The sequence below is a fragment of the Procambarus clarkii genome, chromosome 29, assembly GCF_040958095.1.
Source record: "Procambarus clarkii isolate CNS0578487 chromosome 29, FALCON_Pclarkii_2.0, whole genome shotgun sequence".
Lineage (NCBI taxonomy): Eukaryota > Metazoa > Arthropoda > Malacostraca > Decapoda > Cambaridae > Procambarus > Procambarus clarkii.
The window spans coordinates 15,844,111-15,860,220 of record NC_091178.1 but is presented as its reverse complement, the minus strand read 5'-3'; the positions used below and the strand labels follow the sequence as shown (position 1 = coordinate 15,860,220).

Genomic DNA, 16,110 nt, shown 5'->3' with positions numbered 1-16,110 from the left:
TGTATGAATTGCCCTACAATTCTAGTCTATAAGGATATTTAAATTAAGAGTTGCGAAGCCACTTTAGATTAACTTGTAGGGAACCATGTTATTAAACCGTCGCAGGAAGAAAAAAAAGAGAGCTATTATATTACGCAAAAAAATAAGAAATTAAAAGGATTACAACCTTGTTTTCTTGGCTGCTGGGATGGTGGCCATGTTGAGCCTGATATGTTCTGCGGGATGTGGGAGTGGAGGAGCGGCCAAGGTATTAAAATATGGAATATCCTTTAGACCAATATGGAAATCCTGCATTTGGCGTCCCGGACGCCATGTTGGATAAGTTGGAATTAAATCATGAATTATTATATCAGTAACCCATTTGGATGCACACGTAGCCTAAGGAACGCCCAGGGTATATCATTCTTTTAGCTTTTGTCGATCAGGCAATTGTACAAACTCGATTAGCCTACACTGTCTGGTACAGCTGTTTTACACAGCCTCGTGCTGTTGTTGTCTACCTGGGTCTGGCTACCCAAGTAAGCTAATCTCTATTAAAATACAATTGTTCACATTGTATTGTAAGCGTTTAGACTAGCAGGGAGGATGTCTCTGGAGGCTACGTCAAGCCTCGCTCATATTAATGGGGAAATTATATTTTATTGTCTTTAATTATTATTATTATTTATATTATTATTATTGGTGCACTTGAGCATTTTCTGAATATGGTCTTAGGGCATTGATTTTTCAAGCTTTAATTGTATTAGTTACATTTTGTATATACGTCTGTCTCATTAATGTTAAGGTTAGTGTTAATTTTGCAAATAATCATTACGTGGACTCATGTCCACAACATCATACTAATTATTATAGAGTTAAGCATTTCATATACTTGTGTGTGTATATATATGTATCAAGAAAGTGTACTTGGATGATTGACCGAGAAATGGAATTTGGCCAGGCCTGTAGGCCAGGAAGTGTGAGGACCGTGAAGGATACATGTGTTGGGTTAGTGAAGGGATCCATGGTGACACAGATGGCTGTAGTCTATGTAGGAGAGATCCAGCTGGCGGTGTGACTCTTTGTCGGGCTCACCTCTTCACCAGCTGCCCCTCTCTCACTAGACACATTGTGCTACTTGGTGCCTTATTTTGTGCGTTTGTTCCTCAGTCCCTTCACCCTCACCACCTACACCCTCACCACCTACACCCTCACCACCTACACCCTCACCACCTACACCCTCCGACACTGGCCCTCGGAGCGTGGCGTGACCACCAACACCACACACACATGGTTCTTGGCAAGGTATCCTAGCCTCGGGTCTATGGAAGACGAGATGTTGGCGAGAAGGTGCGTGTCTGGACACACCTGCTGCCTCACCCCTGGAGACACCTGTCACCTAACTACCTTCACCTGTCACTGTGTTACAGCAAAACTTGTTTTACGCTCGTGTTGGCGAACCTTTTCGGGAGTAATGTTGGCGTGTGTGGCGCGCGCCTCGCTCCTCCTCCTCACCACACACACACAGGTGTCACAGCTGTAGTCCTCGTCCTCTGCTCATTCCGATTCCTTTTTCACCCCCTCTCTGTCTGTCTCTCAATACCACAAACATCTTGTGAGTTGCTTGCGTTTTCTCCTAGTCATTTCCATCATTTGCTTCATTTCGTCTCTCTCTCTCAGCTTTCTCCTCGTTCTCACACCCCTGCGGCCTTCTTCTCACAACCCTCTTTCTTATTGGTTCTCACAGCCACCCTCCCCATTGGTTCTCATAGCCACTCTCCCCATTGGTTCTCACAGCCACCCTCCCCATTGGTTCTCACAGCCCACCCTCCCCATTGGTTCTCACAGCCACCCTCCCCATTGGTTCTCACAGCCCACCCTCCCCATTGGTTCTCACAGCCACCCTCCCCATTGGTTCTCACAGCCCACCCTCCCCATTGGTTCTCACAGCCACCCTCCCCATTGGTTCTCACAGCCACCCTCCCCATTGGTTCTCACAGCCACCCTCCCCATTGGTTCTCACAGCCACCCTCCCCATTGGTTCTCACAGCCACCCTCCCCATTGGTTCTCATAGCCACCCTCCCCATTGGTTCTCACAGCCACCCTCCCCATTGGTTCTCACAGCCACCCTCCCCATTGGTTCTCACAGCCACCATCCCCATTGGTTCTCACAGCCACCCTCCCCATTGGTTCTCACAGCCACCCTCCCCATTGGTTCTCACAGCCACCCTCCCCATTGGTTCTCACAGCCCCCCTCCCCATTGGTTCTCACAGCCACCCTCCCCATTGGTTCTCACAGCCCACCCCTCCCCATTGGTTCTCACAGCCCCCCTCCCCATTGGTTCTCACAGCCACCCTCCCCATTGGTTCTCACAGCCACCCTCCCCATTGGTTCTCACAGCCCACCCTCCCCATTGGTTCTCACAGCCACCCTCCCCATTGGTTCTCACAGCCCACCCTCCCCATTGGTTCTCACAGCCACCCTCCCCATTGGTTCTCACAGCCCACCCCTCCCCATTGGTTCTCACAGCCACCCTCCCCATTGGTTCTCACAGCCACCCTCCCCATTGGTTCTCACAGCCACCCTCCCCATTGGTTCTCACAGCCCACCCTCCCCATTGGTTCTCACAGCCCACCCTCCCCATTGGTTCTCACAGCCACCCTCCCCATTGGTTCTCACAGCCACCCTCCCCATTGGTTCTCACAGCCCACCCTCCCCATTGGTTCTCACAGCCCACCCCTCCCCATTGGTTCTCACAGCCCACCCCTCCCCATTGGTTCTCACAGCCACCCTCCCCATTGGTTCTCACAGCCACCCTCCCCATTGGTTCTCACAGCCCACCCCTCCCCATTGGTTCTCACAGCCCCCCTCCCCATTGGTTCTCACAGCCACCCTCCCCATTGGTTCTCACAGCCCACCCCTCCCCATTGGTTCTCACAGCCCCCCTCCCCATTGGTTCTCACAGCCACCCTCCCCATTGGTTCTCACAGCCACCCTCCCCATTGGCCCCGACAAGCAACAGTGTCTGCCGTTGCAGCCAACCTTACCAGCCTCACTCAAGGTCCTCTGGACCTCCCCCGTACCTCTACCTCCAACAGTGCCTCAGTGAGGAGTCTCTGGCTACGTCTTGGGACGCCTCAACTGTTATATCAATGAACTTTTATATGTTTTATATCAATAAAATGTACAGATTTCATCTTAATTTTTCTAACCTGCAGTGAAGGATTACATTGCAGACGAGGAGTCACAATAACGTGGCTGAAATATGTTGATCAAACCACACACTAGAAAGTAAAGGGACGACGACGCTTCGGTCCGTCCTGGACCATTCTCACAATCGACTTGATTATGGTCCAGGACGGACCGGAACGTCGTCGTCACTTCACTTTCTAGTGTGTGGTTTGGTCAACAAGGATTATATTAGTTTTTAAGCCCATCCTGTGTTGAAGGCATTATAGGGAGAAAATGCTAAGCCATTGTGCCTATATAGCACTCGAAGTAGTGTGAGGACAAGGAGCTGGGATATGAGGACAAGGAGCTGGGATATGAGGACAAGGAGCTGGGATATGAGGACAAGGAGCAAGAATATGAGGACAAGGAGCTGGGATATGAGAACAAGGAGCTGGGATATGAGGACAAGGAGCTGGGATATGAGGACAAGGAACTGGGATATGAGGAAGCGATGAAGGAACGGTGCCCAACCACTTGGACCATTGAGGATCGAACGCTGACTCCGTATGATTCAAGTCCATTTGCAGTAACGACCAATCCAACTGGCCGTTATGAAATTATTGTTGTCTAGGAGACAGTAAGATAAAACACAGCGGAGAAAAACAATGGAGGGGAAATAAATTACTTGCTATAAAGACACAATTAAACAATCAATATATATTTGAAAAACTCTGAAAACAGCTGCTGCAACACCCCACCCCAACCCCCCCACCCCCAGCTCCATACTATACATACTATTATTTACATGATTAATGATTATCTATTTAGTGACAAATTAAATTAATTTCTTACAAATACATGTTTATAAATAAAAATAAAATATTACTATTATGCAATTGCAAGACTCGCTTCAACAACATTGTCAATGAACACGTCCTTAGCATCAGGAAGCTGTGATCAGCTCCCCCCCCCTCCCCCCCCCCAGGGCTACTGTAGCACCTCCTACCCCCCCCCCCCCTCCTAGACTACAACAGTATCCTTTAATTAAGAAAAGATCCTCGACACGCTTGAATGTAATCATCAGTATTCCCTTAAAATTATAAGTATATATATGTAGTGAATATCTGGCGGGCAGCATTACGGGTTATTCATGCCCGTGCCACCTTTTGGGTGGCTTAATCTTTATCAATCAATCAATCAATCGGCGGGGCACCATTTGGTCACCATATGGTCCGGGAGACATCTCCCGTCACGCAGGATGCAGTCGCGCCTCCACAGATCTCTAGTATCATCTCTTGATACTGGTAATGGCTCAAAAGGGCCAACACTTACGGGCTATTCATGCCCGTGCCACCTCTTGGGTGGCTTAATCTCTATCAATCAATCAATCGGCGGGCAGCAGCCTAGAAGTCGTCGTCGTCGTCAGGGGGAGGCGCGGCCGCCGCTCTCATCCTCGACCCCTTGAGCTTGGTGCCGCCGTTGGCCATCGGCATCCCCCCGAGGCCTCCGGCGCCGCCCCCGACGTCCGGAGGGCTGACGAGGTCCATGTCGTTAGCGTCGAGGTCAGAGTCAACGGCGCCCTCCAAGTTGAGCTCGGTGTCCGAGTCGAGGGACTCTGAATCCAGGTCGCCCACCATGTTGCCGAAGACTCGACGACCTCCTGAGTGAACCAACATATCATGAGGTCATTTTAAAGAGGAAACTATTCATTTCGAAGGTAAACATTTGGGTCAAAAAGGAAAAAAATTGTTAGAAAACAGTTATTTAGTGGAAATAGGTATAAGAGCAATATTTGGAATTTTATTAGGAAAACCAATATTATAAATGCTATTGATAAAATCTACATTACAAATATCATAAGAATAGTTATATTAGTAATGCTAAAAAATAGGTATATCAGGAATGAAGCACTAAATTTAGATGACAGAAAATCCGAATCAAAGGAGAGGTGATTTTAGCAGGAGACACTGACCCCACAGCCATAATAAATATGAGGCAGTGTGAGCCCATAAGCGGGTCTACAAGACCCCCAGTCAGTCACCAGTCACCTTCTGAAGCCAGAATAAACACAAAGCGTTTCGGGCCTCTTACGTGACACAGACGAAGGAGAAGATTACTACCAGAAACCATAGTTTAGTTCATTTATTATGCACCTCATACCCATCTTGTGGGCGGTAGTGGAAAGGGTTACAGAGGCACATAATGGGCTCAGGGACTGAACCCCATAATTCATTCAGATACCATAGTGACACGCCAGGACAGTATTGAATTCTCAGTTGGTTATCAGGCGCTTTCCAGACGCTTATTGTGAGTATCCTGGCCCGATGGTTAAGGTGGCAGCCTCGTATTCTTCAGGCCTCAGTTCAAATCCATAAAGATTTAACTGAATGATACAATATATATATATAGTCAGTGTCTTGATTGAGAGAAGCTATCATCGTCACAGTACCCTCTATATTCACTAAGGCTGTAGTGTTCCTGCCTCAAGGTATTAAGCTGTAAACCCCCATTTATTGGAGTGTGTCGAGCCTGATGGCTGACGCTGGTAAACCTTCGTTTTAGTCATAACATTTCTTAGGGTCATTATCTCCATTTGAGGGAGGAGAGGTTAGAGGTGCGAGGGCGCGCGCGCGCAGAGTGCTGGGGGATGAACACACTGCCTTAACCAGGGACACATCTGTTCTGCGATCAGTTATATCAGGTGGACTGTGCTCAGGTGTGTGCACTTCCTTAAAGTTGCAAAGGACAATATAAGTGACCAACATTTACAATGGACAGTCTCTACAAGTGACCAACATTCACAACTCATTTCTTATGAATGATAATATAAAGGAGGAGTACAGATGAGAGCATCTGTAGAGTGTTTAAGAGCCACGGGAGTTATATAGAGGTTTGGCTGCAGAGAACACCAAGCTCTGACAGCCATGTAGACAAGTGCCCAGTGTGAGGCACGAGTGCCAAGTGTAGACAAGACAAGTATGAGGTGAAGAGTGAGTCTAGAGGTACTCGTGATTGCTTCCGGGTTAGTATGAGGGTGAAGAGCGAGTCCAGAGGTACTAATGAATGCCTCCGGGTTAGTATGAGGGTGAAGAGCGAGTCCAGAGGTACTCATGAATGCCTCCGGGTTAGTATGAGGGTGAAGAGTGAGTATAGAGGTACTGATGAGTGCCTCCGGGTTAGTATGAGGGTGAAGAGCGAGTCCAGAGGTACTCATGAGTGCCTCCGGGTTAGTATGAGGGTGAATAACTAGTCCAGAGGTACTCATGAATGCCTCCGGGTTAGTATGAGGGTGAAGAGTGAGTCCAGAGGTAATCATGAGTGCCTCCGGGTTAGTATGAGGGTGAAGAGCGAGTCCAGAGGTACTCATGAGTGCCTCCGGGTTAGTATGAGGGTGAAGAGCGAGTCCAGAGGTAATCATGAGTGCCTCCGGGTTAGTATGAGGGTGAAGAGCGAGTCCAGAGGTAATCATGAGTGCCTCTGGGTTAGTATGAGGGTGAAGAGCGAGTCCAGAGGTACTCATGAGGGCCTCTGGGTTATCTACTACGCTTCTCACAGCATCTTATACCGGAACAAAAAAGAATGAAATTACTTTTATCTCTGTGTCCTTGATTTGTGGCGGGTGTGAGGTCATGGACTGGCGTTATCTTGAAATCTGAGCAAACAATAGAGAAAGTTGGTTATGAGGCTTCGTTGATGTTAATAATAATTAACACAATGATTAATAATTCATTGTACAGGGGGACAGGCAGCCAGTATATACATTTACAGTACATTTTAGGCTTATATTGAGGTCCCCCCCCTTTCTCCCAACATCTAATTCCTGAAGCTCCCTAGGATGTAACCCCACAAGATGGTGGTAACTCTTGGGGTACCACCACTACCACAATCCCCACCAAGTCCTGGGGTACCACCACTACCACAATCCCCACCAAGTCCTGGGGTACCACCACTACCACAATCCCCACCAAGTCCTGGGGTACCACCACTACCAGAATCCCCACCAAGTCCTGGGGTACCACCACTACCACAATCACCACCAAGTCCTGGGGTACCACCACTACCAGAATCCCCACCAAGTCCTGGGGTACCACCACCACTACCACAATCACCACCAAGTCCTGGGGTACCACCACCACTACCACAATCCCCACCAAGTCCTGGGGTACCACCACCACTACCACAATCCCCACCAAGTCCTGGGGTACCACCACTACCACAATCCCCCACCAAGTCCTGGGGTACCACCACTACCACAATCCCCACCAAGTCCTGGGGTACCACCACCACTACCACAATCCCCACCAAGTCCTGGGGTACCACCACTACCACAATCCCCACCAAGTCCTGGGGTACCACCACTACCACAATCACCACCAAGTCCTGGGGTACCACCACCACTACCACAATCACCACCAAGTCCTGGGGTACCACCACCACTACCACAATCACCACCAAGTCCTGGGGTACCACCACCACTACCACAATCACCACCAAGTCCTGGGGTACCACCACCACTACCACAATCACCACCAAGTCCTGGGGTACCACCACCACTACCACAATCACCACCAAGTCCTGGGGTACCACCACCACTACCACAATCACCACCAATGCCTACCTTTCCCCGCGCTCTTCTTGACCTCCTGCTCGACGATCTTCTCCTTGCCAATGTCTTTGATGAGCGCATCCCCCTCGTCGTCGTCATCGTCGTCGTCGTCAGAGTCATCGTCGTCGTCAGAGTCGTCGTCAGGAGCACCAGCGAGCCGACCTTCCTCAGAGCGCAGCTTCTCCAACATCTTGCGGGTGGCTGACTGTAGAGACAAGCGTCATGTAGGTGTGGCCTTGGTAATGGCTGCAGGCACAGGGGCAGGCACAGGGGCAGGTACAGTGGGAGGCACAGGGGCAGGCACAGGGGAAGGGCACAGGGGCAGGCACAGGGGCAGGCTATAGGGGCAGGCACAGGGGTAGGGCACAGGGGCAGGCACAGGGGCAGGACAACATTGTTGACGGTCTTACAAATAGACAAAGGTGGATATTGTAAATTTCAGTTGTCAAACTTCAACTATATTTCAGGTTCATACTGAGACATAATCAGTGTGGGACTTCCTCAACCCTGACATAATAATCTTAAAAAAAGACTACTAGTCCCTTGGGAATTTTGTTCCTACCAGGTTTCATCAATGTGGGACTCGCTCCTGCTACTCTTTATCGCAATATTTGACGTCTTTGCAGTCATTTCACCTCATTTTATTCTCAATTCTTTACCATGATGTAAGTCTCGATGGTAAGGATTATTGTGTGGTGCGTGCGGCGGCTTGCGTGGTGCTGGAGACGCCACACTGACTTTAGTAATTACTCCTCGTAAATGTCTTGGTTGTTTTTTGTACCAGATAGTTTCTGGCGCTTCACTTTAGAGATGTTTATGTAATGTTGGGCTCACTACACCCTGCTGCTGCCTGCTTCACCTGCTCCTGTGTACTACTGTGACCTTATCATAGCAGGGTCTTCTATGGCCTCTCTCAGTGTACATTAGTGAGTGGCTTATTGGATTTAGTTACCCTTCTCTCCTGCATTATTTATTGATATAATTATTTATTACGACTAAATATTTTGTTATATATAATGATTAGCTGTATCTGTTTTACAGTAGTTCAAGCGGTCAGGGGCGCTAAACCCGTTTTACAAGGCGCTACAACACACACCACACTAAACTAATGACTGAAACTCTGGTGAAGGAGACCAGGGGCCAGATTCACGAAAGCACTTACGCAAGCACTTACGAACGTGTACATCTTTCCTCAATCTTTGACGGCTTTGGTTACATTTATTAAACAGTTTACAAGCATGAAAACTTCCCAATTAACTGTTGTTATTGTTATAAGCAGCCTCCTGGTGCTTCGGAGCTCATTAACTGTTTAATAATTGGAAACAAAGCCGCCAAAGATTGAGAAAAGATGTCCAGGTTCATAAGTGTTTGCGTAAGTGCTTTCGTGAATCCCCAGGAGGCCAGTGTGATGGCCAGGCGCTGGGGGAAGACGAGACCACGTCTGTCTTCTCTACTGGATTATCCTCCTTAGTATCTTACCTCTTTACCACGAAAATATATTGATTGGCATAGAAATCCCGTCTTTGGGCTCCTCAAACACACGCTTGACCCACCGGACCACAGGATCACCACAACAACTTGTACTGACCTCTACGTGTCCAGGGGTTAGTGCGTGTGTCTGGGGAGTCCAGGGAGGTGTGTTCTGTCCAACCGATGGTCTCAATATTTGTAAATAGATACAACACTTTATTGTAAATCCTTTGTGTCTTCTTCGTGTTATACTCATTATCCCTTTTGTCGTAGTTTTACGTCGTCACGGGCAGGGTAATACACCGTAAAATTGGTTCTTGCCTCAGGGCGAGACACGTACCCAGTACCGGCAGTATCTGCAGGATAAATTGTTTGAAATTATGACATTTTTCCTTTTCCTCCAAGATGGAAGCTGTTACCAGGGGATAGATCCATCCTTCGTGGCCATGTGCCTCCGGACACTGCCGCCGCCATCCCTTCCACCACGCAACTTCCACCCTCTTCTCCGCATCCCACAATTGTATGCAATTTCTATTTTCATTTAAATGCAAATTGCAGTGATTATCGTAAATCTGACAGTCCACTGGAACCAGGTTAGATTCACCAGCGAAGAGATGTTGTTTAATTTGAACCAATACAGCTGGTCACAAAGGGCCTTGGTTCGAATCCTGTACAGCGTGACCTACTTGGACACATTTATTTGTTTTCACTTTTTTTATTCTGTGCACCCAACAGAAATTGGGAACTTGGATGCAAAACGATTGGAAGATGTTTGGTAAGTATTAGCCGTGTATTGTCAGACTTTATATTGAGGTGTGATGTGGAGAGATCTTAGTTTGCACACAAAGACCAGAATTATTTTACTCTTGTATTCTTAACTGTGTGGGCAAAACCCCGAGGATAACGAGGAAAATAATTTGTCTTGGCTTTTAACGAAAGATGAGTGGTGGTGTGTGTGTTGTTGACAGTCAGTTTATCCTTCCAGTTCCCAGGGCGTGTCCTGGTACTCCCGCTAACACATTCAAACTATTTTAGATCAACGCTTTGTTAGCGTTGATAACATGCAGTTATCTTTCGCAACAAGGTGCATGAAGATAACATGTGTTCAAGACTTCACCAAGAAATTGTGAGTTGGCAAATATAATTAATGATTTAAAACAATTTGTATGTATAGAAAAACTGGAATCTCCTTTGACTTGCCGCCATTATGCCTGTCAGTTGCATGCAAGACATGACTGGGTTCCCCTCCACCAACTGAACCAACAACATATTTAGAAAATTTGAAATTTGTAAAGCGAAGCTTCAATTTGTATAAGAAGGCGAGGTTGGTTTCCCTATCTTGCTGGCAGTTCAGGCGTTCTCAGTTCGAGTCTTCCTCTGCTTGTGTTTAGTTCAGAGTGGGAGAAGTGGCATCATCCACAGAAACACACTGGTGGCTGCCACTGAGGTAATACCGCAAGTATTAAACCTCTGACTCCATAGTGTTGTAGTTTGAGAAAGAGGTCATTGTGGTGAACGGTCTCATAACCCTTTCGCAGTCCAACAGATAAACGTATGGGGGTACTCATTATCGCCAAGAGCTACATTTATCAGGTCAAACATATTAGTTCAAGTACCCGGTCGGTACTTAGGAGCCGGTCGGCCGAGCGGACAGCACGCTGGACTTGTGATCCTGTGGTCCTGGGTTCGATCCCAGGCGCCGGCGAGAAACAATGGGCAGAGTTTCTTTCACCCTATGCTCCTGTTACCTAGCAGTAAAACAGGTACCTGGGTGTTAGTCAGCTGTCACGGGCTGCTTCCTGGGGGTGGAGGCCTGGTCGAGGACCGGGCCACGGGGACACTAAAAAGCCCCGAAATCATCTCAAGATAACCTCAAGATAACCCCCTTTGGTGAGCTAAGGGTTGTTGGTTCTTTTTGTTGTGAATTGTTTAGTTAGCAAGTGACAGTGAACATCAAAGAGGTTTAGAGTTTTGTGAAGAAAGGTTTGAACATATAAGTTGGTGTTCGCCATATTAGTGAGTTCAGGCTCCCAGTTTGTTATCAGCAGCGACAACAAGATTGCTTTTGGAAGCTTCAGTATGCAGTCTAAAGCGAATTTCTGTATTTCTAGAGAAGGGTTGGTAGTGCTGGTGTTGATACAATATGGCCAAGATATTCGCGGTAATGATGAGCTACGACGACAGCACGTCCTACAAGGAGGGTGGTGACACAACACCCCGGAGGCGGCACTCTCCACTGGCAGAGGATGAGGAGGTCAGGAAGGGCGACGCCGGTGATTAGTTCTGCCTGGCATTGTACATCTTACTTCGTGGCCGGCACCCGGTGAACGTTTTCTCTCTCGCAGGACGAGTTGACTTTATAACCCGAGTTTTCAGGATGTGAACTCGAGGGATAAATCCACTCTGGGCTCATAACCTGTTTGTTTTATGACCTGAAGACCACTGCTGGGATTTCTTAGTTTTTCCTCCGTCCACGCACTACCACTGAAGGGGTCCACGCCCCGTGGTCACACTCTTGCCTCCTCATTCCTCATTTACATAACTTCACCACTCACCAGGAAATATACTCACTCTCAGCAACCCACACCTCCCTCACCACTACCAGCCACCACCAACCCCACCCTCACCACTACCAGCTACCACCAACCCCACCTTCACCACTCACCTCCCTCTCGACCATCTTCTCTTGCTCGACGCGGTCGTGGTCATCCAGCTGGTTCTCGAGGTAAGACAAGCTGATGAACTTCTGAACAAAGGCTTCATACTGACGTTTGAGGTCCTGCTCCAGCTTCTCGTACTCGTCCATGAAGGCGGGTCTGCAGGAGGACACGGCACATCACTCCACACTCTCAAGCTAAACCCAGATAATAATTGCATCAAATATATGAATTTTTGGCTCTCAGTGTTATTAGTGTAGAGAATGTGAGCAACGATGGACCCTCTCCCTCAGAGGTATCCGTTCCTCAGGGGTACCCCTTCTTCAGGGGTTCCCTTCCCTCAGGGGTTACCCTTCCTTCAGGGGTGCCCCTCCCTCAGGGGAAGGGAGGGGGTCATGCCTGCAAAGCATGACAGGTCAGTTCTCGTCGAAACCTTTAAAATACTGAAGAATTTGGAGGATGTCGATCCGGACAAGTTCTTCCAAAGATCAGATGTAACACGAACGAGGAGCAACGGGTTCAAGCTCAACAAGCCACAATGTAGGACAGAAAACAGGAGATGCTTTTTCACCCATAGAGTTGTAAACCCGTGGAACCGCCTACCCGCCGAAGCCGTAAACGCCAAAACTCTGCTGGGTTTTAAAATACAGCTGGAAAAGATCATCAGGGCAAATGTGGGGGACCTTTGACAAGCCGCCGGCTTCCTGTCATCAAGCCCACTAGTATTAGTGGCCCTCAGTGGTTAATTCAGGTAAATATCAAGTATATGGGCAGACGAAGGAGGCTTCCCAAAACTGCGCCTGTATTTGTGACCAGCCACAGTTCTCGCCTTAACAGTATTAGCAGAAAGTGTGATCCTGAGTTATTAAGTATTGACCTTAAGACATGAGAGCCGACACGTGTGACTGTTCACCTGTCTCACTCTCACCACAAGTCTCTCTCTCTTATTCACAGACCCTCCTCTCTAAATAATGTAAGTATAAAGTCATCTAGAAGTGATCGAGAAGTGAGAGAAGGGGAGAAAGGTGTAGAGGGTAGAAAAGGGGGTTTGGTGGGAGAGAAGGAAGGAAATGAGGGAGAGGAGAGGAGAGGGAAAGAAAGGAGGGAGAGGAGAGTAAAAAGAAGGAAAGGAGGGCGAGGAGAGGGAAGAAAAGGAGGGAGAAGAGAGGAGAGGATGAGGAAGAAGGAGGGAGGGGAGAGGAGAGGAGAGCGGAGAAAGTAGGAGAGGGAGAAGATGGAGGAGATGGGAAGAGAGGGAATTTAGAGATGAGGGGAAGAGATGGGGGGAGTGAGGAAGGGTGGGTGAAAAAAAAATACCCGGGCACACCTGGTTACCCACTAGTAAACCATAAATTAGTTTGACGCACCGGACTTTCTTCAAGGTTAGCAGTCTCTTTTGTCCCCGCTCGAGTCCCGTTTTCTTCTTTTCAATTTTAGCGTCCAGGTTAGCTTCATCGGAGCCTACGTTTTCTATGGCGATCTGGTTGCGTTTGCCCTCTTCCTCACAGGAGGAGATGGCGGCCTGGATACCTGTCTCCACTTCCGTCAGTTCCAGCTGTCTGTTGATGATGTTGGTACGGATTTCCTGTATGAGGCGGGACCACCAGTCAATACAAGAAAAGTTCAAGATATAGGCACGTAGAAAACTAGGCAATAGGAGCCCGAAATGTCATAGATATTATATATCCCGAAATATTCATTATATATATCTATGAATAATATATTTGACCTACCCTGAGGTCAACCTCCCTTCGCAGGAGGTCATAGAGAGTGGCTCCTCTTCTCGTGATCTCAGAGGCTAAGGACCTGATGTGCTTGAGCTCAGAGATCTGCAGAACATAGCAACACGTTAATTCACATAGCAACACATCCAGATTAGTTGTACTAGAGTAATGGCTCGTCTAATGGTCCCCCTCCATTAGACAACCCCCCATTTCTCTCACAACCCCCCATTTCTCCCACAGGTCAGCTTACTAACTACAGAGAGAGAGAGAGAGAGAGAGAGAGAGAGAGAGAGAGAGAGAGAGAGAGAGAGAGAGAGAGAGAGAGAGAGAGAGAGAGAGAGAGAGAGAGAGAGAGAGAGAGGAAAGGGACCTCACCTTGTTAGAGACGTCGAAATTGAGAGTGATCTCCGCCTGGTCCTCAAGGCCTTTCTCGCCCTCGTTTTCCTGAATGGCGGCGTACAGCAAGCTGAGGCCCTTCAGGATCTCTTGTACCGAGTACCCGTCGGCTTGGTACAGTCTCTTGGTGTTGAGCCGCACGTGAGCCTTCGCCGCCTGCACCAGGAAGCACCACCAGTGCACGGTTATTAGGAGTACGTAAGGCACGACGCAGCCACACTCCACCAGTGCACGAGAATATCTCACCAATTATCAAGCGCACGAAAATATATTAATAACCACAATCATACGAGTATATCTTGCCAACATCAAGCACGAATATTGCTTACTCAGATTCAGATTCAGATTCAGATGTTTATTCAGGTAAGGTATATACATACAAGTGATGTTACATTAATGGATTGATATATAGATAGAGCTAGTACATACAATGCCTAAAGCCACTATTACGCAATGCGTTTCGGGCAAACTCGGGCAAACTCGGGCAAACGCTTACTCATAACACTCCACGAATATAGCTTATCAGCCACAATCAAGAGGATATATCTTGATAAACAACAATCACTAAATATTTCTTGCCGACAACAATCCCACGAATATACCTTATCAATCACAAGCGCTCATCAATACATAACTACACTAAACTGATAGTACTTCTAGCATAGTCAACGCTCCAACATATATTGCTGGAACCCCAAAACTTCACGTTTTCTCTTTCTGAATTAGCCCAAGTGGCATTCTGTTAAACTGGAAATGTAAATAAAGAACCTAACCTAACCTCTCCAAGCAATCCAAGACCTAATGCATGCTACCTTAGGCCTAATATGCCACACTCCACCAGTGTAGTTCGACCAAATAGTTACCATAGGTACTATCATTTTAGGAGGACATTCCTGCCCGAAACGCTGCGCGTGCTAGTGGCTTTACAAGACTGTAATTACCATATTTGTATCCTCACATTCCTTATGTACATTCTTGTATATGCATAAATAAATAAATAAATAGAGGACGGTTGTTTTCCCAAATTCACTCAGACGAAAAATATCTGAGGATATGAATTTATGTGCGATTTGCTCATGCCTTATCATAAACTGTTTGCTCACGTCTTACTATAAACTGGTTGCTCACGCCTTACCATAAACTGTTTGCTCATGCCTTACCATAAACTGTTTGCTCATGCCTTACTATAAACAGTTTGCGCATGCCTTACCATAAACTGAGCGACGGACCTGACGAATATAACCCTGTCTTGCTCCGTGTCGATGTCTGTGGGAAGGTCTGCCGTGGGCTCGAAGCGATGGACAAGCCAGCCCAAGATCTCGGCCACCAGGGGAAAGTTCGGGCTGCGGAAATTTTCGACTGAGATGAGGCGCTTGAATCCCAGAGCCCGAAGCATCTCCACACAGTCTGAAGCACAGAGCACAGAGCTTTCTTAATCTATTTGTTTTAAAAGTATATTACCCCAGACTTGAAAATATATATAAAAACAAGATCATGCTAAGTGCTCTTAAAATGAAGAATAAACTCTCAAGGTCAATAATTAATCAGACTTAAAAATCCACACATGCTGTAATAAGAATAGCACACATACAAAATTAATAAAAAAGGATTCAAGAACTGAAGAATTTTATTTGAAACATCTACACTTTAAAAGATCTGAGAATTATGATGTCTCATAGGTAAATCAAGATGCATCATAGATAAATCAAATATTACTGCACTAGTTCAGCACAACCGTACAGACTGTTTAACTTAAAGAACATTGTGTTCTAGATCCTGAACCCATTGTGTGACTAACTTGGGGTTCATACTAACTAATTCAACAAAACAACACTTACTTCTTAACTCTCTGTAAGACATGTTACTGTGGAAATGTTACACCTGCACAGGTGAGCTGCTGCTGGTCTGCACCACAACACGCTCAGGTATGTGTAGGTGTGTGTGGAGGTGTGTACACAACGTTGCCATGGAAACGAGACGAGCCGCGTTTCGCAAAAATATTTATATACAGGTGGTCCGCCTGTGTAACCTGGCTTATCATTATATATCACTGCAAACTTGCATGTTGCCATAGTGTTCAGAATTAGTAGCTAGGCTATGCACAG

At 47.2% G+C, this 16,110-nt stretch overlaps 1 protein-coding gene across 2 annotated transcripts; it reads right to left on the bottom strand.

Moving 5' to 3' along the window:
* Positions 1-4,183: 4,183 nt before the first annotated feature.
* LOC123765141 (clusterin-associated protein 1) lies at positions 4,184-15,945 on the bottom strand. 2 transcript variants are annotated; one of them, XM_045753618.2, is made up of 9 exons: positions 15,844-15,945; positions 15,216-15,412; positions 13,985-14,161; positions 13,619-13,714; positions 13,253-13,470; positions 11,894-12,044; positions 7,771-7,963; positions 6,742-6,804; positions 4,184-4,812 (listed from the first exon to the last, which is right to left on the bottom strand). In XM_045753618.2, exons 1-9 carry the CDS (start codon positions 15,863-15,865, stop codon positions 4,556-4,558), a joined length of 1,374 nt encoding a protein of 457 aa, XP_045609574.1. In that variant the 5' UTR covers positions 15,866-15,945; the 3' UTR covers positions 4,184-4,555. The 2 variants fall into 2 exon arrangements, with proteins under 2 accessions (XP_045609574.1, XP_045609575.1); XM_045753619.2 differs by lacking the exon at positions 6,742-6,804.
* Between the last annotated feature and the right edge of the window lie 165 nt (positions 15,946-16,110).